Source organism: Poromitra crassiceps (genome assembly GCF_964638095.1).
Source record: "Poromitra crassiceps genome assembly, chromosome: 2".
In the NCBI taxonomy this organism is placed as follows: Eukaryota; Metazoa; Chordata; class Actinopteri; order Beryciformes; family Melamphaidae; genus Poromitra; species Poromitra crassiceps.
Window position 1 is genome coordinate 59,793,184 of NC_139624.1, and position 27,361 is coordinate 59,820,544.

Below are 27,361 nucleotides of genomic sequence, written 5' to 3' on the forward strand. Positions count from 1 at the left end.
TTGGCTTCACAATATAGCTCCTAGCAGCTAGCTTCGCTGCTAGCTCTTCATGCAACCACTCCAACCCCCTCTCATGGTTAGACTGACATCCGGCACGCGGCCGCTGGTCCCATATACCCCCTTCCCCCTAGGAACACACCCACACATATCAGTTCCTAGGTAAGCACACGGAAACCCCACAATACGTGTAACACCGATTCGCTACATTTCCCCCACCCAACTTTAATGTCGCTTCCACGCGACATGCACAACCCACACATATCCCCCTGTACCAAAACACACCCAACACAACATTTTTCCCATCACCACATCAAAATCTAATTCCCACAAACCCCACAAGATTTCAATTCCCCACAATTAGTCCCTTCTTTTTTTCCAACACCCCCGCCATAATGTCCAGTTTGCATCAGGTACTCCGTAATGTCTAGTTTTCCATTAGGTACCCCCATAATGTCTAGTTTCCCATTAGGCAATCCATAATGTCTAGTTTTTCATTATTTCCTTCTTTTTCACACATTCATTTAAATTCAACACAATGGCCCGTTACGTTTTCCCTCTTTTCTTTACACACATTTCAATTAAACACAAGCCCCCACATTTTCCTTAACTTTTCTTTTCCCAGCAACTTCTTAATTTTTCATTTAAACCCCATTTCCATCCCCCCTTTTACAGCTTCTGTCCCACCTGAAGCACACTAGTCCCGCTCAACCCCCAGTGGGGTTAGTCCTCTGCAGTGTAACTCAGCACGGCCCCCCCTCGGTGCCCCACAGCCCTCACACTCCCTGCAGTATCGCCGCACGTCCTCCTTTTGTTTTCCCCAGTAGTAAACTCTATGGATGCGGCTTAGTGTCTCTTCAGTCCCAAAGTGACTGGATCCAGGGTCCACGTGCACCACCCTGTGCCAATTTCCGCAGGCAACTAGGTACAAGCCACTGGAACCCCGCGCTTCCGTGCCCCTTTCTCTTCAAAATCCCCTCATCTAGACGCAGGTCCGAAAACATGTTCCACAGTCCCTTCGTGGCACCGGAACACTTGTGGATCTCCTCCACAGGGGGCCGGCGTCCGTTCGCCACCCACGCGAGCACCGGACCGATGTCAGCGTCCTCCGCCTGCCTGCGTTTCCACTAATACACGTCGACATCCCAGATGACCCTGTCGTCGTCGTCCAGCTCTTGCACTCGCTCGTCCTCCCGTCCCGCTCCCCCAGGGGGCGGCGTGTTGAGGACAGCAGGGCAAACACCATCGGCGTCGATCTCCACCTCGGCTTCCTGCAGTGCAGCCGTGGGGGGTGTGTAGCGGCTTGGTTGGGCCGTCTCCTCCGGCGTTGACCCCTCTCGCTCACCCGGGGACACGAGCGCCGCTCCCCCGACTGTAACAGCATTGCAGGTGATGTCTCTCCCTTCCTTCTGGCTGTTCAACACAATCCCCATTATCCTGATTGTCTCGTCACTGATGATGATCTCCGCCACTACTGGCTGGTATGCAGAGCAGCTAGCCTGGGCCGGCTCAAACGTCACTCTCCTGCCCAGAACAACCGGCTCTGCACTGCCCCGTTGCTCCGCTGCTTGTAGCTCAGGCTGCTCCACTGCTCCGCTACTCCGCTGCTCCTCTGCCTGTTGCTCCGGCTGCTCCCCCGGCTGTGTGTCTCTTCCAGCGTTCGCACTCTTAGTGCAGTCTCTAGCTAAATGTTCAGGCGACCGGCACGTCCAACAAAGTCTCACCTGTCCGCCGCCTGCACGTCTCTCTTCTCCCGCTGTCTTCCAGTCCCCGACAGCTTCTCGACACTCTCTGGCTATATGCCCCAATCCACCGCATGCCCAGCAGGCTCCCTGCTGTCCCCAGTACCTTTGCTCCGCATACCCGGTCCGTCTCCCGGGACCGCTTCGGCACCACCTCGCCACGTGGCCCGGCTCTCCACATGTCCAACACAGTCTCTTTTGTGGCTCCTCCGGCCGTTCTCCACACTGCGCTCCCTCTGTGCTCAACTTGTCCACACGCTGCCCGACTTCCCGCAGCGCCATCCACAGCTTCACTGCCCAGGCAGGAATCGCCTCCGCCAGCCATCTGACCTCTCTCAACAAACAGGCTTCCATGCCCGCCAGCACCGAGCTGATCCCCGTCGTCAGCTCCTCTTTTCTCCCGTTCACCGATGGCCATTCTTCCTCGCGCACCATCACACGTGGTCTTAGCAGCTAGCAGTTAGCAGTTAGCACCCCTGGTAGCTAACTTACTAGCGCTAGGTCTTGAGACAAAAGCCGCACCGCACACAGTCTCTTTTGCCGTTCCTCCTCTCACCCTCTCCCTTGTCGGCCGTCGCAGAGGGTTATCGATCCCACTCCTAGACACCAATGTAACGGATCGGGTATTCGTTACAAGGAACCGGAGACTTGAAGTTGGTACAGGCTTTTATTCTTGGCTTCACAATATAGCTCCTAGCAGCTAGCTTCGCTGCTAGCTCTTCATGCAACCACTCCAACCCCCTCTCATGGTTAGACTGACATCCAGCACGCGGCCGCTGGTCCCATATACCCCCTTCCCCCTAGGAACACACCCACACATATCAGTTCCTAGGTGAGCACACGGAAACCCCACAATACGTGTAACACCGATTCGCTACTATATATATACTATATATATATATATATATATATATATATATATATATATATATATATATATATATATATATATATAGCCTATATATATATATATATACATACGGTTGCATTTGTGAGTTTTTCTTGGGACGAGGGGGGCACCACGAAAATTACGCTGGGCACTCATGGCCAGCAGCAGCTGTGACGCAATCACAGAAATCACGCCCCAAAACTAGGGTGACCAGATGTCCCGCATTGTGCGGGACTGCACAGCATTTTCAAGATTTTTCAAGCGTCCCGCAAATTGAGACGTTGTCCCGCATTTTGATCGTCTGGCTCCAGTTTTCAAATGCGCGTTTCTAAAGTCTGGCTTATGAAGGCTGTGTGTGGTCTGTGGAGAAAGCAGGGAGAGAAAGCTGTCATGACGGGGCGGGCTATGTCTGATGTCACATGTCAATCAAACTGGAGCGGGTACACGAGGTCCTGGGATCAAATCAAAATAATGCAGGCAACCGGTTAGGGTACGCCCACACACCACCACAACACGGAAAAGAACAGCGAGTCGATTTGACGCTGCGCGCGGAATATGAAACATGGAAAGAGAGGAAGGAAGAAAGAAGAAAGGGAAGAAACTGCGACTACAGCCAAGAAAAGGAGATGCAGCTACAATAAGGACTGGACCACTATTTACCCATGGGTGAAACCAGTGCAAGGCGATTCTCAGAGAGTGTTTTGCGACGTTTGCCGAAGTGATTTTTCAGTTGCACACGGAGGTGAATACGATGTGAAACGACACAAACAATGCAAGACTCACAAGAAACGTGTTGCTCAAAAGGAGGCTTTCCAGTCTATGGATACGTTCATACTGAAACCCAAACAGGATTCCAACACAGATAAGGTAACAGCAGCTGAAATAACTACCGTTTACCACACGGTGCAACACTGCCACTCATACAGGTCAGAAGACTGTGGCAGTAAGCTAACAAGCTGTCTGTTGTTTGAGAAAGTACAGGCAGGACAAACCCTTTTGAAAGCACTTTAAGTACTACTTGAAAGAACAGTTCTAAGCCTTGACTGTTCTGTTTTATTGTAGGCTACACAGTTTAGTCAGGTCAGGTGTGTAGAAGCACTGTGAAACTTAAGCTTCATGCTTACTGTGTTTATGGAACGTAAAGTTGCATTTAAATAAAATACATTTGTTAAGTTGTTATTTCCATAGTCTATATTATGTGCTACTGAATCAACCTGAGGGCAAAGTATAGAGATGTTATGAGCTAAGGGCAGAATAGAAACGTTTATTTTTTTTAAGTTAGAGACATTTATATCAACATTTTAGACTACATTGATGCATTGGTAACGCGTCCCACATTGTCCCACACAAACATACTCTTTGTCCCACATTTGGCTAGTTGGGATCTGGTCACCCTACCCAAAACATAATCTGACGCTTAAACTTTATCATCTATTCCACTCGAAACGGGACCAACATTTATAAAACGAACATCATGCTGTATGGAAGATGACTTGAAACTAGCGATTGAGACCATAAACTCGTGAGGAAGAAAGTGCTCCGAGGTAATAAATTCAGGGTCATTTTTCAATCGACTTCCATACAATCTGACTTATTTTGCAACCAGCGGAGTCGGAAAGCTTGCAAATTGTAATTACCTCCTTGTCGTTGCAACTTAAATCCGTGTCTCGATGTTTAATGTAGGGAGACAGCCAGGAGAGGAAATGATAGGAGGCAGGTATTCTCTTCACTGCTCCATCCCCGCTTCTCTTCTCCTGCAGGAGTCTCCTCCTCACCCGGACAAATTTGTCGCGCATGTTTTTCCATTTCGTTATGCACTCGGCGGTGTCTAGCCCGATGGCCTTTGATATTTCCCTCCAAGTTCTCATTGACACCCCACGATCTTTATAACTTGCGGCGGGGTCATACAAATAAACATACTTGCGAACCTCCTTAGCCAGTTTCTCTTCGATCGGGGCCATGTTGTTTTTCTGTCGACTGCTGAAATAAACCGGATACACAAGATTAACTTGGCGGTTGACAACGAATTTGTGCATTACCGCCACCACCTGGTATGGAGTGTGGATCAGAATGATCAGAATCTAGTCGGCTACTGTAGTTCAGGGCAGGCCAGGGGTTTTCAAAGTCTGAGAGTGCAGGCCTCCCCTCAAACAAAGCTTGGAAAAAGGTGCCCCCTCATGATCATAGGCGGAGTTTGACTTTTAGCTCTGGGGGGCCACTTCTCAGGAGTATGACGGAGTTTTAGGGCCATGCATGATGAAAAATAAAAATTACAAGAGGATTTTTGTTTGTTTAAAAAAAAAATCATTTTGAGAAAAAAGTCAAAATGTTGAAAATTTCGTGATTAAAGTCGAAATTTCAACTTTAATCTCAACATTTCGACTTTAGCCTATTCTTGAAAAAAAAAAAAAAGCTCCTCGGATTTTTTTCTCTCTTCTGTCTGGTGCTTAAATTTCGACTTTATTCACGAAATTTCGACTTTATTCACGAAATTTTGACTTTAATCTCAACATTTGGACTTTATTCTTGAAAAAAAAAACTTGCTCCTCGGATTTTTTCCCCCTTCTGTCTGGGTGCTTAAATTTCGACTTTATTCACGAAATTTCGACTTTATTCACGAAATTTTGACTTTTTTCTCAAAATGAAAATAATAATAATTGGGAAACAAAAAAAAAATCCTCCTGTAATTTTTATTTTTCATCATGCATGGCCCTAAAACTCCGTCGTGCAGGAGACACACATTTGCCGGCACGCTTCAGATTTTTTTTTGGGGGCGTTTTACATTTGAAATTTTACCCGTTTGAAGCCAGATTTAGAGGAATAGCCTACCTCATTTTAAGGCTGGCATCATCATGGTCTCTCTCTAATTATTGTTTAATAAGTAGCCTATAAGAATGGAAATATAAGAAATATTAGAATATGAGTAGAATTACAGAACATTAATACTCATTATTGTATATATGTTTAGTAATGTAATGTAATGTATATAGTGCTTCACTGTTCACTGTTGCTTTTGACCGTGCTCAAAGACACTTTAGAAATAGCCTACAGGATAAAAACAACTTGAATAAAGAGAGAAAATATTAAAATATATGAGAGAGAGGGGGAGAGAGAAATATTATAGGTCAAAAGATGACATAATGAGTATGAAAGACAATGAGTTTTGGCCTGTCAGATGTGACTGGGGAGGGCATTCCAGAGGGAGGGGGCGGCTGCAGCAAGGCCCTGTCAGAGGCCCCCCTGTCACAGCTTTAGCAAAGAGATACCTGTGATTCTTGCCAAAGTGGATATAAATTATATGATCATATTCAGCCAGACAGAGATGGAGATTTACAATGGTGAGCATTTTTTTTTTTTTTTTTTTTTTTACAAAAAAATAACTCCGCCCATGTAGGCTATCAGGTTATCTTGGCACACTTGTTGAGTGTCTATGGGATAATCTATGGGCGGGGGCACCTTTTTCCAAGCATTGTCTGAGGAGATCGAGGCCCACAGTCTCAGACTTTGAAAACTCCAGTTTCCCTCTGTGGATGGGAAGTGTGGGGAAAACGCCTGCTCGGTGTGTGGATCATGGTGTGTGGATGGTGTGTGGACCATGGTGGTGTGGAGTGTGCACATTGCACAGTGTGGGTGGCTGGAAAGCCACCGGCTGGCTCCATCTAGCGGCGTGAAGGCTGGCTCGCAGGCTGGTTGATCCGGTCTTCGTCAGCCAACCAGGAAAGAGGGCTTCCCGTGATCTGGACTGAGGCGGATGAGACCAGAACCCCTTTGTTCTCTCTCTCCTCCAGCAACAAGAATAAAAAGAAGACCCTCTTTCTCACTGGCCTGCCAGGGCTTCTTGCGAAATTTCGCTTGCATGTTTAATATTGCATGTTTGTGGGTTGTTGATATTGTGTTTTTATATAGGAAATAGCAAATATATCGTGTGTTGTTTTTGATCGGAGCAACCCACGGGAACAGATCTCTTCCCCTCGGATTTTCCTAAATGGAAATAAAACGCGGAATTGAAAGTGACAGAGGTGCGTGGATTTTGAGAACCCTAACTGAAAATCACCTTAATAATGCTTACAGTGTCTGTGTACTGAATGAGTTTACAATTACCTTATAGCCTACTATGTTTATTATCGCTTATATGATATCACTATTCCTATCATATTTATATGAGGACTTATGTGTGTCTGGTACTCCAGTGAGTTAAGACTAGTGATGGATCGTACCTAATTGTACATTTCCATGTCTATGGTAATATCATCCTGTAGTGTAGGGGCTTATCTGTGATATTTGTAGAGTGCTTTTAAAATATACCTGAAGATTACAATAGGTATTTTTCCCCAATAGAAATGGTCAGAGATTAATAGTTAGGCAGGCTGCCTACTACTACATCCTACGGCAGGTAAGGTCATGGTGGATGCTGTCAGTGTGAGGGCAAGTGCCAAGTATCAAGCCATAATTTCACCAGGCACCTTGCCACCATCAAATCATGTTGACCATTTTGCATCATGTGCTCTTTGTAAGATATAAAGTGCTGGGTTGATGAACCTCTTCAAAGTACAGTATAATTAAGAGATGTAGCTTCATCAACAGAAGATAACAGAACATCAGCAATGTTATTTTGTGTCATTAATTAAAATTCCCTTAAAGACAATGACCACCCACACTGGCTCTCTCACCTTTTGAAGTCCTCTTTGGATCATTTTTTCCTCTTGCACCCAATGAAATTCAGGCCAATCAATAGAAAAACTGGACCAGGCAGGCTGACACTTTTCAGACAGAATGGAATTAAGTGTTATCATTCACCACTGCCCCCCCCCCCCCCCCCCCCCCACACACACACACACACTGCAAGTAAAAAAAGAAATCATCCATTGTGCCCAAACCATCAAACAAACAAAAAACGACCAGTTTTGTAGCTAGTGACTCATCTAGGCTATCTATAAACTTTGAAATCAGAAACAGTCATCAGCTCCAGTAGTAGCTACTACTGGAGCTGATGCTAGTAATGAGAACCAGTGAAAATGGGGTTCCTGTCCTCGCCCCCTCCTGCCAGTAACTCAATATTTTGTCAAACCAGTCCAGTTAATCACATTCATAATCTATTTAACGTTTTTCCTTAGCTGACCTGGGAAAAGAGCTGAAACAGAACATGTAGGCTGACTACCAGTACAACTCTCCATTGCAACAACATTTTAAGAAAATGTCATTTTGACTTGATGCAACCCAACTATAAATAGTAAAGGAACCCCAGCCTTGAGTTGTTATCCCTGGTTCTTGCTAGGATGCATGACACACTGACTGTTGCAGTTGCTGTTGTAGTAAGTCACTCTGGATAAGAGACTCTGCATTGTTTTAATTGCTAAGTAGAAAATGTGCAATCATTTGTGATTCTACGCCTGTTTTAACTTTACTTCCTCTCTCTCCACTCTCACAGGTAATGATCTTCCAGTTTCTTATCTTCGCCTTTTGGCCCCACCCTTGCAGCTTTTTTCAGCTGCAATGTGGCAAGTTGTGCAGCAAGGACTCGTGGATCACTATGGGATGCTGGAGGAGTTTGTTACCATGGTGACGGAGCTGGTTCCAGAGCTGATGAGTTACAGTCAGAGGGCACAGCTCACCCTTGGACTCCGGGCCAGGGTCAGTAACATTGCTCCCTCTGCCCACGTTTCCTTAAAAACAGGTGTGGGCAATTACTTTTCCTGGGGGCCACATGAGAAACCCAGATTGTCACCGGGGGGCAATTTTCTTTCTTTGTCATGCCACAACCTCTAATTTTATCACTTGATTAAATTATAGAAAACATACTGTGCATTTATTCAGGAAGAAGCATGCTCATGACACAAGTGTTTCAAAATAAAAAGCCAATTTAGGTCATCCTATTAGATTTTTCTAGCTTCATAAGTAAATGGTGTGGTTTGTCTTAGACCGATCCTGGGCCAGACAGGACCATCATGAGGGCCGTATCCGGTCCCCGGGCCACATAATGCCCAGGTCTGCTTTAAAGATTCATACTGTATGGTTTCTTTCTGCTCTAGGACATTCCAGTCAATATACTGTGTAGCTAAGAATATTCTTATAATGCATATTCCATATTCAAAATGTATTACATTGTGTGTCATGAAGAACCATGCAGGTCTTATGGTGGAATGCAGTTTTCGGGCACAGCACCCCCCCAGCATCACTCAGCAATAAGCAGCAGCAGTCCTATGCGCCAAAGGGGCATGCAGCTCATACACACACACACACACACACACACACACACACACACACACACAATCACACACACATACATACATTGACCTATGTCAAGCGGCTGGCTCCTCCCACAGACGGAGAGCTAGGCACAGCTTGTGTGCTTACAGATTTCTCTGCAGGCGAGATCCAAGACTCGGGAGGCAGCACCGCCCTGGGCGCGTGTCCAGAAGAGCCGAGGCTCAATGTGCCCTGTGGAAGCCCTCGACTCCAAGAAGCGGAGGCACAATCTCCAGATCACTCTGGCCTCCAAATGAAACTGGGACAAGCAAGGCCTAAGGGTGGCTTGTCTTCCAGGAGCTAGGAAAATAGTTCCCGCTCTGACAACCCCCACGCCTGTTGGATTGTATCCACAACCCAATGAGAGAGCCCGGCCTTGGAGACTGGTTGCCGAAGGCAGCTAGGCCTGTAATGGACAGAGTCCGTCACCCTGTGGGCACGTGTCCGATGGAGATGCCCACTCAGCCCTGCTTTACCATCCTCCTGAGGATGGTGGAAAGGTCACAGGGCGCAGTTCAATAGACTGACCGGTGTGGGTCACTGACCAGACCTTAGGGTGGGGAGCAGGCAATAAGCAGCACCTGTCCTCATGCACCGAAGGGGCATGGAGCACTGGGCGCATGTTCAGAAGAGCCAGGGGCACAATCTGCACAAACTCTCGGTTACCCTGGTCCCCAACAGAACTGGGACAAGCAAAGCCTAAGCGTGGCTTGTCTTCCAGAAGTTAGAAAAAGCATAGAAGAAAAGTGTGCTGTGCTTCATCAAAGCAACTTTCTATCTCCAATGCCTGAGCTGCCCGAGTCATGAGCTGGTGTCAGAGGGGAGGTGGTAGCTCCTGTGTGTGTTCATGTCATTCTGGCCAATACTCCACTTCTGTTATAGCATTTCAGTCTGGAATATGGAATATCTTTCAATAATCTATGATTTAGCTGCTAAATTGTCAAATACCGCCATCTGCTCGCTACCCAGGCACTTATGTATGTACTTAACCTAACTAACTATCCGGTGTGCACAACATTGTCAGACTAAACTCCAGCTGACACCCCAAAAACCTACAATCCGCTACTGAAAAATGTATATTGATTGTTTATTAACTGGCCCCTGGCCTTCTATCATTTCATGAAAGTTGCCCCCGGGCAAAGCAAGTTGAGTATCCCTGATGTAAACGATGAAACTGATTACTCTCTGGCTGTGTTCTTTCTGCACATGCCCATGATGCCCTCCGTCTTGAAGGAAAGGGGACTCCTGCCTGCTGCAGCAGGAGAGGACAGGAGCGGCTGCCAGAAGAGTTATTTTCCAACTATGCGCGTGGACAAATTGCCAACACTCCGGCGACGAGAAACCCGCATGGATTAACACTCTGTCCCCTGCCTTGTAGCTGCAGGGGAGGGCGTTGCCAACCCACACTTGACAGCCACATTCAGGGAATGGGATGATTGAGACTGCGCCCTCTCTTGGTCATTTCAAACCACTACTCTTGGCTTTTTCCATCTGCGGCTGAATGTTTGTGAGGAAATGCTAGAGCCCTCGACTCCCTCACTCCAGCTGGCAGGATAACAATTTATGCAGGAGTATAATTCATGTCAGCTGCTGCTGATCAAGGATAATCCCATACCTATATTTAAAATGTAGTGGAGCGAGATTATCTCGACACGAAAGAGAGCATGCAATTTTGTGATGCAACCATAGACAGTGCAGCTCATAACTTATGGCTTGGACGACCCTGGTGTAACCCCATTGCTCTCATATTCACTAACGCACATGCACAGCGCACACACTCACAAGCTCTTGCCTTGTTTCTAACAATTTGCCATATGTGTTTTCTCTTGTTTTATGTCATTTGTTCTTCTGTAAAGCTGTAAAGCTTTGGGACAAACCTGTAATCTCTTTGGGTTAGTTGCAGTCAAACGCCATCAATGTACAAAATACATTATATTAGAAGAGAGAGTAAAGTAAGAAGAAAAAAATGCTCCACTATACTGTAATCCAATATCAAACCAGCAAGTTCATAAGCAAGGCCTATGTGAATCTTGACCAAGAGCAAAGTTTCTTAAAGTAATGTGATGTCATTGTGGACCCCAGGAAGAATAGTTGCTAATGGGGGATCCTATCTATCTATCTATCTATCTATCTATCTATCTATCTATCTATCTATCTATCTATCTATCTATCTATCTATCTATCTATCTGTTTAAATTTTTGTCCAACTGATGATGTCATCAGTGATGTCTGAGTACCGCAGGGATGACTTTTTGTAGGCTTATCCAGAAATCGCCACCATTTTCGTTCAGTGGAAAAGTCTATGGGGTTTTAGAATGGAAATTTCACTTAAATGCATAAAATAAGGTCTGTGGTTAACAAAAGTTTATGGGCCCGCAAATTTGGGTTCAGCATGATAATCTTCACAAATACGCTTCAAAAGGCTTAGAAGTTATTCACATTTGTGAAGATGATCATGCTGAACCCACATTTGCATTCCCATAAACTTTTGTTAACCATGCATTTAAGTGAAATCCCCATTCTAAACGCCATTCACTTTTTGCCTGACGAACCGGGAAGTATACTTCCAGACTCATTCCTGCGGTTCTCTATTGTGCATTGTGACATCACTGATAATGTCATCAGGGACATCATCAGCATTGTGACATCACTGATGATGTCATTTGTGTTTTGTGAAAGCAGTTAGTTCTGGAGCTGTGTGGTGGCGAGCACCCAGTCGATCTGCAGACCATTCAACCTCATCTGGACCGAATCAAGGCTCCCATCAGCACTGCCAAGGACCACCATGTAAGTAAGACCCAGTACTACTGTATGTTTCTTCCCAGAATTCAAAGTTTATTTATGTGAGTGAGTCTCGTGACCATCGGGCCATTCAAAACTGTTGAAACAGAGTTGGATAATTTTGGTTCAGATGTTGTGTCCAGCAATATATGAAATCCCATCTAGTCCAAAGTGCCTAGAGAGTACTGTGAGTAGTACATATGTTTTGACCATGTTTTCCATTGGCTTGTTGTGGTGTGTGTGTGTGTGTGTGTGTGTGTGTGTGTGTGTGTGTGTGTGTGTGTGTGTGTGTGTGTGTGTGTGTGTGTGTGTGTGTGTGTGTGTGTGTGTGTGTGTGTGTGTGTGTGTGTCGGGGGGGGGGGGGGGGGGGGGGTACATATGTGTACATGTGTTTGTACATGTCTTGTATTTCAGGTAACCATCAATCAGGTGGAGGAATCTGAGGTTAACTTTGTAGAGCTGGTCCATACTTTACTAGAAAACCCATCTGAGAGAGAACACTTCTTCCAGGTGAGATTACACCCAGTCCATATATATCACCCCAACACACACACACACCCTCCACTACTGAATGGGAAATGTGAGTCGCCCTACAGGATTTTATTTTTTGCTTGTTTGCAATGTATCTAATAGTTACATGATCTAAATCCACCCCACCAAGACAAATGTCTGGGAGAAACATTGGAGCATTTCATATTTCCATCAAGTTCTTATTCAGGATCGGCTTCATTATCTTCATATTCTGATTGAACATGTCCCTGTACAAGCTAACAGAATATTCAGAATACTACGATGGAAACAAACCTTACACAGACCACAAAACCCAACAGGTTGGGTCAGGTATTGGCTTGACATGCAACATCAGTATATTCCGACAGGTTTCTTACAACTGGGTTTAGCCAGGTTATTTTCAACAGACTGTGTTGTTGACACAGTGTTTCCCATACATAAAGGAATTTGTGGCGGGCCGCCACAATAATATTTTGACCGCCACAATAAGATGTTGACCAGATGTTTTTTTTTTTTTTTTTTACAGTGCACCTGAACGCAACATGCAAGATATCTGCTGAATAAGTGTCCAATAAATGTTCATGTCATTCTGGCCAATACTTCTGTTATAGCATTTCAGTCTGGAATATGGAATATCTTTCAATAATCTATGATTTAGCTGCTAAATTGTCAAATACCGCCATCTGCTCGCTACCCAGGCACTTATGTATGTACTTAACCTAACTAACTTAACCTAACTAACTATCCGGTGTGCACAACACTGTCAGCCTAAACTCCGGCTGACACCCCAAAAACCTACAATCCGCTACAGAAAAATGTATATTGTTTGTTTATTAACTGGCCCCTCGCCTTCTATCATTTCACGAAAGTGGCAAAGCAAGTTGAGTATCCCTGACCTATAGGGAGGAATTTAGTTTGTCATTGTAAACCCACAGCACAGTAATGATGACATGTTCTTCATAGATCTAGCCTTTTAATTTTGCTCTTAAGCTTTCTCAAAGTACACCAAATTCATGCATTTTACTTTAAAATGTTTAAAAAAATCTCGCGGGGGGGCATGCCCCCGGACCCCCCTGGGGGGTCTGCGGTCCCCCACCACAAATTCTCAAAATCCTGTGGGAAACACTGGTTGACATGTACCGCTTCATAAACGGAATACTTCAATATCATACGTATTAACAGAACATTAGTGTGTATATAAAAACAATGTAGCTTATTCTAAATGTTAATCTCATGTAGTTGGGTGCTGATAAAACTGCCCACAGGCCACAACCCATCCTAAATTCAAAAGTCCAAGGGCCCTATCTTGGTACAGGCGATATCCCCTATTTGCGCTTGCGCACCTGTTTGCGTTCCTTAGCAGACCGCCTTGCGCAAGTGTCCAGATGTTATGCCGAGTTTTGCACCCCCGCCTGGCAGCAGCTAAACGCATCCCCACCTCACGGGAGTATATTGTAATGATTTATACAGAAATGTACCTGTTTAAAAGTGATATAATTGTCTGGGTAGACGTGACCTCCCTGTTTTATAAGCTAAAACAGCCCCGAAATATGGTGGGGATGCAATTCTCGGTGGGGATGCGGAAACGTTCACGGCACCTGCCGCAGGTGCAAATTAGAGCCGTGCCAAATCATCTGCGCCCCCAAAATGCCAGCGCAAACGGGATTTGGGCGGTCTTAAGCACCAGAATTATTCACAGGTGTGGCCAGGCCAGGCAATGCCTGGGCGTTACATCAAACAAACCAATCAGATTCCCGTCTCGCAATCGCTGTGTGTGTGCGAGGCAAGGACTATGCTGTAATTCTCTCCATGCGTAATAGAGTGGACTCACTCGTGCCGACGACAGAGAGAGATGGAGAGAGCTTATTGACAGATCATCTGTGGTGCCAACGATCCTCCGGGTTATGGGATAGGTGAAGGTGAATAGCCTATGTCCATTGTCCAACAAGTTTTCTCAATTAATTTCCCTCTTTGCGATGTGATAAAAGTTTCTCAGTGAGTTATAGTTGATTGCCTCACTGAATTATCTGCTAATACCCAATTTTAACAGCAGAATTTGATGTCCTGGCATGGCAAGGCTGTGTGCGTAATGACATATCCAAAAGGAATTTTACTTTGCACTGCGCTGCGCAGCACGGAGATTATGGTGCGCTCAAGCACAGTGGGGTCTTTAGCGCATAAGCAGTGCTTTTAAAAGCTCTTAGCTAGGGGTGCACCGATCACGTTTTTTGCCACCGATTGCCGATCACCTATGAGAAATATCTGCCCAACCGATCATCGACCGATCACCGATCACCGATTACCGATTACCGATCACCGATATATATATATATATATATTTATTTATTTATTTATTTTGTAAGCAGCTATAGCAGTCTATTATAGAACAGTGTCCATTTTACATATAGGCCTACATTTCATGCATCAAATTGAAAGTGCAGCACATTTTCTTTTTTCTACATCAATATTTTATACTGTGTAGGCTAAAGGAAACCGCCAACATGATTTTTTGTGTGTGAGATAATTGGAGCACAAGACTGTGTTGAACTAAATGGCTAGTACTTCAGTCCAGTTCCCTCAGTTCAGTTTATAAAAGAACAAAAATCTTCAGTTCAGTTCACTCAACAAAAATACTCCATTTTCCGGGATTTCCCTGTTACACAAGAAAAATAACTTCGACCCAAGTAAACTATTTTATCGATTAAGCTAAAGCGGCTAACGCTAACCGGAGCTATTAACGTTAGGAGGATACACGCAAATATGGATCAAACACGGACTTAACAGCATGCAAATGCCTCGGTAGGCGGGAGGACTGGAGATTTCTCTCTGCTGAGTCTGCTCTAATCACCAGCTGATGTGTGTGATTCAAAGACGCAAGGGGTGTGTTGACAGTCTGGTGTGGTGTGTGGAGGTGAGTACACTGACGAAAGCAAAGCGTGTGCTTTGCAACACAATGATATAAACGTTAGAGCACAATATGAAAGTTAAACGATAGACATTGAAGACATGAAAATGGGCTGCCTCATGTTTCTCACGTGCAGCATGATCGGCTATGCAATCGGTGACAATAAAGAAATATCTGCAGCAGCAGATCACATATTTGAGGTCAAAATCGGTCGATACAGATTGCGTGCCGATCGATCGGTGCACCCCTACTCTTAGCGCTAAGTAATTGTGTGCTGCTGACGATAGGATAATGCCATCTATCCCCACATTTTTGCGCTAAAACGCCTGGTTTGGCATGTGGCACGCCTACAGTATGTCCAGTACAATTATAACAGGCATGTGCTTGTGTACGCCCCCAATTTGCATTGCACGCGGTGTTAAACGAGCGCAAACGCTAAATTACCACGTTTGCGAAGATAGGGCCCCAAATCTTTGTCTTTTTCGCACCATGGAACATTTATTGACCTAAGAGCTTTGCACAAAATGTCAAGAAAAAGCTATAGAAGAGACTTTCTTTTCTGCCCCCCCTTCCCCCCATTTTTCTCCCCAATTGTACTTGGTCAATTTCCCACTGCTGCCCCGGTCGCTACTCCACCCCCTCTGCCGATCTGGGGAGGGCCGTAGACTAGCACCATGCTTCCTCCGACACATGCGCAGTTGCCAGCCGCTTCTTTTCACCTGACAGCGGGGAGCTTGCCCGGCAGGACGTAGCACGTGGGAGGATCACGCTATTCCCACCAGTTCCCTTCCGCCACGAACAGGCGCCCCGACCGACCGTCTTTACTGCTTACCATTGTCTGTTTGTCTTGCATGTACAGTATGGTGGCACTCAGTTTCCCCCCTGGGGGATTAATAAAGTATTTCGTATCGTAGTGCAGCGACCAGGACACATACCCCTAATCCGGCTTCCCACCCGCAGACACAGCCAATGGTGCCTGTATGGACGACTGACCAAGCCGGAGGTAACACGGGGGCGCAAACCGGCAACCCTTGTAGCGAAGAGACAGTTTTAGATTGTTTCCACCATTCAACCAAGTTTGCCTCTCACTTTCAATACATGCAGCATAATGATCTCTCTCTTTCTCCCTCTCTTTCTCTCCCACTCTGTCTATATCTGTTTCTCATTGGCAGGAGATCTTTCCTGTACACTTTGGATCAAAGTATGACACAGCACTGGAGATGCTGGTGTGGGAGTTCATATCAAGACTGGAGGAGCTGCTGCCAGTTCCAGACATCTCACAGGTGCCATGTTTGTTTGAACTGCAGCTTGGCAACAACAACAATAATATCAGAGCTGCCAAGTTTCACCAAAAGTTAGGAGTGAGACTTCGGGGGAAGGGACCTTCGTCGGCGACCGGCAATATATATATATACAGTATATATTTTTTTTTTTTACGTTTGAAGCAAGATTTAGCAAGGAATAGGCCTATCTCATTTTAAATTATCAGAATTACACTGTTGTGATGTTGGTCTTAGCCATCAATATTGGCTCATTTTCTTATGATTTCCTTATGATTATCATATTGATTTCAACCATATCACCCAGCCCTACTTTTGGTAGTCCCCTGGACAAAAATGCCCCAGCCGCCCCCAGAGGTCCGTCTACAAAGTTATGCTAAACAACGAACAGCATAATTGGTAGAATATGTCAGTAAGAAGATCTATTCGGGTAGACTGATTCACAACAACACACCCATTGCACCAGGATTTAAATTTTGTGGGACCAAAGTAATTTTGGATGCCTTTATAGGCTTAAGTTAATAGCCTATGTTTGCCCTCCTTGAGATGTACCGGTAGTTTGTATTATTACAAGTGGCACACGCAGGTATATTGCTCAAATCATGCAAAAATAAAACCGTAGTTGTTTTATGCTATCATGTTGGTTGTTATCTGTCATCTGGTTCAATGCGCCAAAATTATTGAGTCTTAACTGCAAAATAATGATCAATAAACAAGAGTCCACATGTTTTCTAGACAGATTGAGCTGCAATTAATTCGATTAACTTAACTCTTCATACTAATATCTACTCTGTTTCTAACATGGCCATGCTGAGCAGAACGAGATCATTACGCATTACGCACTACGCATTACGCACGCATAGTAGGCCTACTGTGCTCCGCTCCATTTACCAGATTTTCACAACAAATAACATAATAAAAATCAATATTCCAGGACATCGCCCTTCTAGTCCATAATATAGTGACATTCCAATTATAATGCCTATTCATTAATTTCCTCTCAGTAGCCTATTAAGCACCTGCAAGCCATCTGGAGCACTGACTGGAGCGTGCCTCCCTGCACCATGTGGACAGCTCCCTTCTGTTCTTGCGCATGATGCGTCATATTTCCTTCTGTGAGGAACCCAAATACTGTATAACAACGATTACGGCGATTGTTTACCCACTGAGGAAGAGTTCATGTGATCAAACATGAGTTTGGAGACGGATAGGAGAGCAGAGCAGGAGGGGTGACGGGCGGCGCCCACCTGCATGAACGCATGATGATAGAGAAGAGAGTATGGAGTCAACAGTTTTTAGGACACAAGATCTAGCATCTTGTTGTGTGTGTGGCTTTTATTTTGGCACCAAAAGAAGCCAAATACAACATAGTTGATGCCTCAGCAGGATTGAGTGCAGCAGTGCATACAACTGAAAAGCCATTTCAAGCGGTTTGGTGTGTGGGCTTCTGCACACAGGCTCAGTCCAGGGCCTCATCTGTCTGCACCTGTGAAACAGAGACAGATATAGAAGAGGGTTAACTAGGCCCAGGTGCACCCCAGTGTCCCAACGGGGCGCTCCCGCCTCTCTCTGTCTCCTCACGAGTCTCAATCCCTCCCTTGCTCGCCACAGTACTTTACCAAGCACTTTGGAGAAAAACAATAAAAACCAAACTCAATGCGGGTCTTCATAAGGCAATATAAAATCAAAATACCAGCACATTATGAATGGATGCCAGGGAAATAACGGATAGTAACTTTTCTCTTCTTAGATGGCCGCTTGGCTCGGAGGCGCTCCATCAGTCCTAGATGACTGTTTACAATCCTTTTCCCCATCAGAAGGCATGAAGGCTGTGCTGGAACACCACAGGAACCTCGGCCATTTTGAAGAGAAAGGTAGGTTCGTGCTGGTGGGTAATTTGGGCTTTTTGCTGTGAGATTCTCTATAATTGATGGCTTGGGTTAGCCAAATGAAGGGTCAACACTCCTCCAAACACTAAGGGCCCTATCTTCGCAACGGCGGTAATTTTGCATTAGCGCCCGTTTTGCGCTGGAATAGCGCCGCGCAAAGCCCTAATTGTGGCCGTGTCAGCCCGCTGCACATCGCGTCATCTCGGCGCTAGTCTCGCTGGCCCGCCTCCCCTCCCTACCGTGAGAAGAGTCTGGCGGCGCAGGTCTCCATTGTGGAATTGCGATGGGTGGAGCTTGGCGGCAGTGCCCTTGGAAAAAAGTTTCCAACAATCCAACTTGCCATTTTCAGCGCGTAGCAACGAGCTAGCGTGTAGGTTTCTGCCGTTAGCTTTCTGGATAGTTAGCGTTGTTGCTTTCACTGAGGCGGCAGGGCACTGTTTACAGCGACACACAGGGAGGAGGGAGCGGAAGCCGCTCTGATTGACATGGTCAGAGCCAATGACAGAGCTTGTAATAAGCGGGGAGCAGACATCCGGCCGCGACTGAAACAGTCGCTCCAATGGGGAGCAGCTGTAGAGCAAGGGAGGGCTTATCCCAGTAGCCTGTTTCCGTGCAGCCAGACGACTCTCACGGAAGGGAGAGTAGATGATGTGAGCACACTTAAGACAAAACTAAAATTACTTTTGAACAAGTTACTAAAATGTATTACAGAGTTGAAGCTGTGTACAACAGTGACCACAGACTTTTTTTTTTACACTTGAGTTGTGTAGCACATAATTTTTTATTTTATTTTAATTTATTTATCTTTGCACCCCCGTGTTACCTCCGGCTTGGTCGGGCGTCCATACAGGCACCATTGGCTGTGTCTGCAGGTGGGAAGCCGGATTAAGGGCATGTGTCCTGGTCGCTGCACTAGTGCCTCCTCTGGTCGGTCGGGGCGACTGTTCGGGGCGGAAGGGAACTGGTGTTACGTCCTGCTGGTGAAGCTCCCCGCTGTCAGGTGAAAAGATGCGGCTGGCAACTGCACGTGTCGGAGGAAGCGTCGTGCTAGTCTACGGCTCTCCCTAGATCGGCAGAGGGGCTGGAGCAGGCAGCGACCGGGGCAGCAAGGGGAAATTGGCCAAGTACAGTTGGGGAGAAGACGGGGGGAAATCAGATTTTTATTTATTTATTTATCTTTGGACTAGGCCAGGGCCTGATCAACCATCTTTCCTCTCAATTGCAGATCCTAGTTTATTACCGATGGATGACTGCATCCTCTCCTCCCTGTCTCTACCTCCCGTGACCAAACTTTCCATCAACACTGACTCGCCCCTTCCGGAGAAAAAAGTACATCCCAACAGGAGGAGCTCTGAGACGATCAGACAGAAAAATGACTCGGCCAATTGCCGGCTAAAGGTCCGAGGCGGGACCGGGAGTATTTCCCAGGAGAGGGGAGCGCAAAACTCTATTAACACATTGCCACATGACAAAACGAGTGCCATTATAGACCTCTCACCCTCCGAAGAGCCTGCGGTCTTGGATTCAGCGGCCAATGAGAACAGCCAGAGCTTGAGAGGAGGGCGGGTCCTCAGGAAGAGGAAGCTGAGTGGCGGTTTGGAGGTTCCCTCAAAGCAGCCTATGGTGGCATCAGCTTTCCTGTAAGATTATCCTCCACTGGAAAACGTTCATTTTGTTGTATATGAAAACATGGCTGTTGGGCTTAGGGACTCTGTGGCCCGTCTTTCCTCTGTGTACTGTCTAGTCTAGTGAGTAAGAAATAACTCAAAATGTGTTGTTTGTTGTTGCAATTGGTGAGATATGATGATAGCAATGTGAGTAAAATATAGTTCCACACTTAATGCATTTTGGTGGGCTTGGATAGAAAAAGTGGTTTGTAGAACAGTCTCTGTGTGTGTGTGTGTGTGTGTGTGTGTGTGTGTGTGTGTGTGTGTGTGTGTGTGTGTGTGTGTACACACACGCACGCGTGCATGGGCGTATGCATGTTTCACCTTTACAGCGATTCTTCAGTGGATGTTGAGAGTTCAAGTGAGTCTCCTCTAATATCCATATGGGGAGAATATACAGGTATGTACAGACGTGTGTGTGTGTGTGTGTGTGTGTGTGTGTGTGTGTGTGTGTGCGTGCGTGCGTGCGTAGGTTTAACGTTGGGCCTTTATCTATTTATTAAGTAACTCTCCTTGTCTCATCTTAGAACCGCAGGGAGCGTCTTACCCAGTTGTAACAGACAGTAAAGTCCCCTGGTCGGATGATGAGACCCTCAACCTGCTGGACATTTGGGGGAAGGACTCGGTGCAGCGGGTTTTGAAAGGCTGCTTGAAAAACCGCCACATCTTCACCCTGATCTCGCAGAAGATGGCGGAGAGGGGCTACATGAGAACTGTGGAGCAGTGCCAGACCAGGATCAAACGGCTGAAGAAATGTTTCCGCCAGTCTCTCCAGAAAAACAAGTGAGTGTCTGTCTCTCTGTCTTCCTGCCTGTCTGTCTCTCTGTCTTCCTGCCTGTCTGTCTCTCTGTCTTCCTGCCTGTCTGTCTCTCTGTCTTCCTGCCTGTCTGTCTCTCTGTCTTCCTGCCTGTCTGTCTCTCTGTCTTCCTGCCTGTCTGTCTCTCTGTCTTCCTGCCTGTCTGTCTCTCTGTCTTCCTGCCTGTCTGTCTCTCTTGTCCATTGCAGCGCAACTTAGTGACATCCTAGGCTTGCATTTCCCTTGAACTTGACAAAAAATGCCGCAATTTGTAAGCAAATGATTTGTAGAATAGCAAGTCACTCTTGTACACGACCAGTCAAACATATGAACACACCTGATTGTTGGGTTTGTCATTATCTTAAAGCCATTTTGATCTAAAGGCTTATGCTTAAATGCTTGAAATCTGTTTCTTAGACAAATGTAAATAGTGAAGTTGATTCCTATGTCTGAATTTTTTTCCAAAAGCCTCGGGCGGCTACTTTAGAGAATCTAAAATATATGATTTTTATTACGTTTTTATTCCACACTTTTTTGGTCACTGCATACTTCCATTTGCATTATTTCATAGTTTTGATGCATTTACTATTATTCTAAAATGTGGGAAAAATATAACAAAATAAAATAAAGAAAAAATGTGTTTGTCCAAACTTTTGACTGGTCATTTCCTCACAAACCGCCCCTTGCCTTTTCTCTGATCCAACACCAGAGGGAACCCCAGACTGGAGTGTAAGTTTTATGAGCAGCTGGAGCGAGTGCTTGGCACCGCTGCTCCCTCCGCTGTTTCTGAGGTCACCTATGATGTGGAAGAGGTCATCGATGAGGATGAATCCCAAGACGGGGCAGAAGATTGGCAGTTCCTTGGCCACACAGGTCAAGAGGACATTGGTACGGTTTCGTGGTTTTATTCTTCTTAATTAATGAAAGCACAGTTACAGCAAAGGCATTAGACATGTGAAGTTGCCACAAACCTGGCTGGTAGAGTCAGAGTTTTTGTTTTGTTTTAGTTTAGTTTATTTGATGGCAAACTCAAAGAGAAGAGCAGACTTTTTAAATCAGTGGTTCCCAACCACCGGGCCCCGGACCGGTGCCCGATGGCAATCCACAATGATATGTAGGCTATCAATTTGAAGAAACATAATCACGTAATCACATAATAATAATAATCACATAATCCGACATGAGAGAGAAAGATAAAAAATAAACAGGCTGTGTGGTGTGTGGGAGACACATCATCTTCCTGTGTATTTGATACTGTATCCAAATATGAGCTATGCTTTTCATCCAATCCCCCCCAGCAGTCCACAGCAATATTGTCAATTTTAAACCGGTCCATGGTACAAAAAAGGTTGGGAAGCCCTGCTTAGATCACACATTATGTATGTCTCAATCTGTCTGCATAGATTCCACTACATTTTATTGTATTGTACTTGTATTTGTCATTGAAGGAACTAGAAGCGTTCCATGGACAGACTTGGAGACTCTGACCTTCATCAACATTTGGGGTGAAGACAAGATACAACAGGAGTTGAGGGGCATGCACAGAACCGGACACATTTTTTCCATCATATCCAACAAGATGGCTGCCCAGGGCTTCTCCCGAACAGCAGAGCAGTGCCAAACAAGGGTGAAGAGGCTGAAATCGAATTTCAGGCAGTGCCACGAGAACAAGTATGTCTTTTTACAGCGGTTGTATGAAAGGGACGTTCAAGAGGTTCATACGCATACTGTACCATATTGATTTCCAGGCCTGGATCTAGGGTGAGGTTACTGGGTGGGCAATTGAAAATTTGGGGGGGGGGGGGGGGCAATGAAAATAGCCATACCAAAAAGAAAATCGCCAAAAATGTGCCTAACTTTGGAACATTATTGCCGACAAGCTAGTATGCCATACAGTAGCTGGTACCAGGTCCGTTTTTAGCCTGTTGCATCTTTGGCGGTAGGTTGCCCAAAGGTTCTTGGTTTGGGGATGGGGATTAAGTTGCATTATATTCTAACACTAAACTGTTCCACTAGGTGTCCACATTGTGCTGTGGGTAACCTAAGTATGAACTTTCACTCAGGGGACAGGCCAATGTTGACAAAACTCCTATTATTAAAACTATTTGCAAACTAACTGTACATACAAACTAACTAACAAACAAACTATTTACAAAACTGTTATTATATTCACAAGACTTTTAGTCTTAAAAGTGAAAATAAAACAACTTTGAAAGCAGATTGATTTACCATAACATCCTTCATCCATAATTTCAATAATCAACTCCATAACAGTTATTTTCATTGGATGACCTTATTTCTCAAATCAAATTAAAGACTAGTGCAGTGAGACTTAACCATAGCTAAAAACTATTTGCCATTTAGCCTTCAAACCTATATTTACAAGACTTTTAGTCTTATTCAAACTCAAACTGAAATTAAAACTTTGAAAGCAGATTAACTTTGTTACCCTAAAAAATAAATAACAATCCTTCATCCATAGTTTAAAATAATCAACTCCATAATATTATTTTCATTGGATGAGCTTATTTCTCAAATCAAATTAAAGCTATAACTACTGTTAGGTGCCCTAAACTAACTAACCCAGTGGTCTCCAACCTTCGGGTCGCGACCCTAAGTAGGGTCGCCTGGAATTCAAAAAGGGGGATTTAAAAAAAGATTAATTTGGGCAAGATTTAGGCAAGATTCATTTTTGGGTGGGCATAGCCCACCCCTGCCCCCCTCTAGATCCGGCCCTGTTGATCTCTAATCAAATCATCTCTTGTGATTTTCGAAATGTTTTCACCACATATTGTTTGTTTCTGAGAAATTGGTACCAGTCTGTTGTTAGTAAGTTGGTAGGAGCAGTGCTTGTTCAAATCAACTGGGTATAACTACTATTAACCCCCTAAAAGATTAAATCATTTTTCAGCTTTTGAACCTTAAAACACAGGAACACAGGACTGTGGTATTCACCAAGTTTTTGTTGGTTTGTTTTTACTCTTGAGCCTCTTTTCTTCCTCTCATCCCCAAACCTTAGCATGAAGGGACAGGAGCGAGCTGAGTGCAAGTTTTACGATGAACTGGCAAGAATTTTAATTAAGGACCTGCCTTCACTGGAGCTGTTGGCAGAGAGCAACAACGACTTGGACTTGGATCCCGGACCAGGAGAGCCAACAGACGAAGACTTTTTAGCCTTTTCTCATCAGGAGATTGGTATGTCCGGGATGGGGGTGCATAAACCTCCATGAGGAGGTCACAGTCAGGTCAGCCACAGAGCAACACCATGTCCATGAAGCTGCTATTGTGTGTCTTTATTCAAGAGCACTTTCTATCAGCCCCAATCTATAGAGACACTGCGTGAAATAGGCCATGCTCATCACGGGGGAAAGCACTCCATTCACATCCATACACCAGCGTCAGTTTCCTTGAATTAAACATAGCTAAAAGCTGTTGTGTGGTGGGCTGCGCATACATTAATGTAAAAAATCGACAATTAAGGAAGCCATTGAGAATTGTAGCCCTTACTGCAAAGTTGTTGCTAATTAGCCACTAATGACTTTGTTTAGATAGTGACCATTGGGTTCAAGATAGAGTTAGGCTGTTGTACTCTACTGTAGCTGTTTGCCTTTATTAAGCAATGGGATATTGGTCAGCTAGTGTTATCCTCCGCCTACTATATGATGGAGTTCAAATTTGGAGATACTGATTATTGGCACAAAATATTGGATTCAATCCTTCAATCCTCCAGCATTAGTCAGAGGATAAAAACTCAAAAACCCACATCAGTGTAACTCAAGGTTCTGGTATTTTCGCATGAGCTTAGAAAGTTCCAAAAAGCGTTATTTTCTGTCATGCTCATCTAGAACATGTTAACATACCCTCACTTTAAATGGCCAAGTAAATTCTGAATTGTATTTAGCTCCTTTAGTGACAATAAGCATTTCATTTGACCACAGTATTATAATAGCAATTGGGTTGTCACAATAATGATTCAGTTCGATGTTATTGTTGTTCAACTTCACATAGTGAAACAAAAACCATTTTTGTCATGACACATTCCTAACAAGAGTAAAACAAGAGCAGTATGGACAAAATAAAACTGAATGTAATATCAACAGCAGGAGTAGAACAGTCAGTGGCTGGTGCATAGATTATGTTAAAAGTGTCAACTGAGGTGAAGTCTAAAATGTGTAATTAACTCTTCTGAACATTTTCCTTATCAGAGCCTACTGTGGGTGTTCAGGAAGAGAGGAAGAAGGTTCCCTGGTCAGACAGAGAGACTCTCATCCTTCTGGAGATCTGGGGAGAGCACCAGGTACAGCAGAACATCATACTGTGACTATGTGAACAACATCACTTGCAATCTGATTTATGAAAACTCTTGAACTCTACATTTTCCTTTGATGTGGTATAAAACACTATTGGCTGTACTCACACAGGACATGTTTTTCTCGTGCTCAAACCAGTGGGCAAGCTCTGAAGTTTTCCCACGAGTACACGGACGGAAGTAACCCTGAAAGCTATAATTCCTCAAATGGCCACTTGAGGCAGGACTCAGAAGTCTTGTCGTTACCGTTCACCCCCATGTTAAATGCCCCACTTGTAACAGCGATTAAGCATCTTTACAGCCTGGTCCAAAACACGGTTTTGGTCTATAGCTAATTTCACCTTTTCATAACAACTGTAGGGGGGTCATTTCTTATATAACTCGCCCGTTTGGAGTAAAATAGATGATAGAAAAGGGGGTGATTGACGCGTGATTTCTATTCGCACATAGGATAAGCAATAACCACGCCCTGTGGCGCCGGGATTGGCCAGGACTCAGGAGCAACACTGGAGGGCACGCAGCCCAGCGATTTCATGAACCAACTGAATAGCTCTTGAGAACGGACAGCGATTTCGAGAGCGAACATTGAGAGCGGACATTGAAATGAATTATGGTCACCTACCTTCCTTAGCATAGTAATAATAATAATAAGCATAATAATTGTAATCTACACAATGTAGGCTACACAATCTACAAAAACATGCAATAAACGGTGTTGTGTTCACGTTCATAGCTCATATAATATAATGTATCATATTGTTAATTTCAAGCTCAATTCTTACCCAGAAAAAAGGTACAGCACTGAACATGTAACAAGCAATAGTTTTTTAAACTTCTTTATTTTAAAAGATGAAAAACCCCAGGTGCTTTAGTCCCAAGCTTCAATGCTCCTGGCCAATCCCGGTGCCACAGGGCGTGGTTATTGCTTATCCTATGTGCGAATAGAAATCACGTGTGATTGACAGGTTGCCTGTCCAGTGATTGCGCAGCTTGTCGATCACAGACCAATAGCAGGAGGAGCTGCGGCTCTGGGAAACCCCCCATCTCATGTGAGCTGCGCAAGGACCCCAAGATGACGACAGACAACACTTGTGAACACACAAAATGTGAGTCCAAAAAATAGTGGATGGGTTTGTCCATATTATTTAGGTCATTGGCTCAAACGCAAAGTGCAGCTGTGAGCAGGGGCGCCGTCAGCTTTCCCCGTGCCCAGGACTAGATGATCTTCACAAGTAAATGTATTACAAGAAAATCATCATCATAAGATCATTTTTTTAGGCCCCCTGATCCAGGGCCTGGGACAACTGTATGGGTTAACCCTAGGGATGTCCCGATACCGATACTGGTATTGGTATCGGAGCCGATACTGGCCTATTTTGCTGTACTCATACTCGTCCGATGCTGACACAGCCACACGCCCGATACCACTTTACACCTACAGCTACAGCATGCAATGTGACATTAACCTCAAAGTAGCAAGCCAGCGTCAGGCTCACACAGCTGTTAATGCATGCAGACAAGCTTCACTATAACAGCCTGTTTGTTTGCATCTCTGCCTGGAGCACTTTGTGAGGAGAAATGAAAAGCTATCAGCTCAGTAATCAGGTGAGAGAGCTACAGCCTGAACCGCATTGCTCGCCTATTCACTGTCTGACTGATTAGCTCTGCAGTTAGCCGCGTAGCCTGCAACAAGCTAAAACACTTTCTGTTCAACTTACAGGTTAACATTAGTTGCTCTTCTAGCAGACAACAGTGCTGTGGAACAAGCAAAGGCTTACCAGATCGTTGTAATACGTGCTATTTGTCCCGTAATCCATGCTGCCTTAAAGTTTAACGTTTTAAAAGTGTAACGTTAATGTCCGTGAATTTAGCAATCATTTTCCCAATTTCACTTACGGTTTATTGGTTTTGCCTTCAAAATAAAAGCATGATAAAGTTCGTTTTTACAATAAACATTAAAGTAGTAATCTAACTATTAGACCCAACATAATGAACATGAGAACACAAGGAACCTCTAGTTTAATGTTCGAATGAAAATAGACCAGCAGAACAAATATAAAAGAGATGCACAGATATGTGGTTTAAATGGTTGATTCATAGCATACTTCTTTATTTAATGGGAAACCTTATTTCCATATTTAATGGGAAACTTTTGTTTTATAAGGCATCAAGAGAACAGGTGATACCCATTATGTGAAATTTGTGTGGTCTTGTGAAAACGGAGTACCTAAAGAAAATGACTAAAACCCATATTTAAGTTATCTTTTAATTAACCACAAGGCGTAACAAAAACACTTTGTCGACCCCTAATTAAATACTCGGTATCGGTATTCGATCTAAACAATCTAAA

The 27,361-nt window shown here is 44.7% G+C and overlaps 2 protein-coding genes across 3 annotated transcripts in view; one reads left to right on the forward strand and one right to left on the reverse strand.

Moving 5' to 3' along the window:
• LOC310772260 (uncharacterized protein) overlaps window positions 1-4,551 on the reverse strand; it is a 56,772-nt gene extending 52,221 nt beyond the window's left edge. For both annotated transcript variants that reach the window (XM_083632018.1, XM_083632017.1), the window contains exon 1: window positions 4,266-4,551. In XM_083632018.1, coding sequence (XP_083488144.1) covers window positions 4,266-4,496 — 231 coding nt within the window. In that variant the 5' untranslated portion in view covers window positions 4,497-4,551. The remainder of the gene's footprint in view (window positions 1-4,265) is intronic.
• A 3,570-nt stretch (window positions 4,552-8,121) lies between these two features.
• LOC310800012 (uncharacterized protein) overlaps window positions 8,122-27,361 on the forward strand; it is a gene marked incomplete at its 5' end in the record, with an annotated part of 31,607 nt that continues 12,367 nt past the window's right edge. Inside the window, 12 exons of the mRNA XM_083662611.1 lie at window positions 8,122-8,259; window positions 11,557-11,661; window positions 12,070-12,165; window positions 16,243-16,353; window positions 18,101-18,224; window positions 19,465-19,879; window positions 20,239-20,306; window positions 20,434-20,689; window positions 21,412-21,590; window positions 22,151-22,373; window positions 23,722-23,897; window positions 24,908-24,999. Of these exons, the coding sequence (XP_083518737.1) occupies window positions 8,122-8,259; window positions 11,557-11,661; window positions 12,070-12,165; window positions 16,243-16,353; window positions 18,101-18,224; window positions 19,465-19,879; window positions 20,239-20,306; window positions 20,434-20,689; window positions 21,412-21,590; window positions 22,151-22,373; window positions 23,722-23,897; window positions 24,908-24,999 (1,983 nt within the window). The remainder of the gene's footprint in view (window positions 8,260-11,556; window positions 11,662-12,069; window positions 12,166-16,242; window positions 16,354-18,100; window positions 18,225-19,464; window positions 19,880-20,238; window positions 20,307-20,433; window positions 20,690-21,411; window positions 21,591-22,150; window positions 22,374-23,721; window positions 23,898-24,907; window positions 25,000-27,361) is intronic.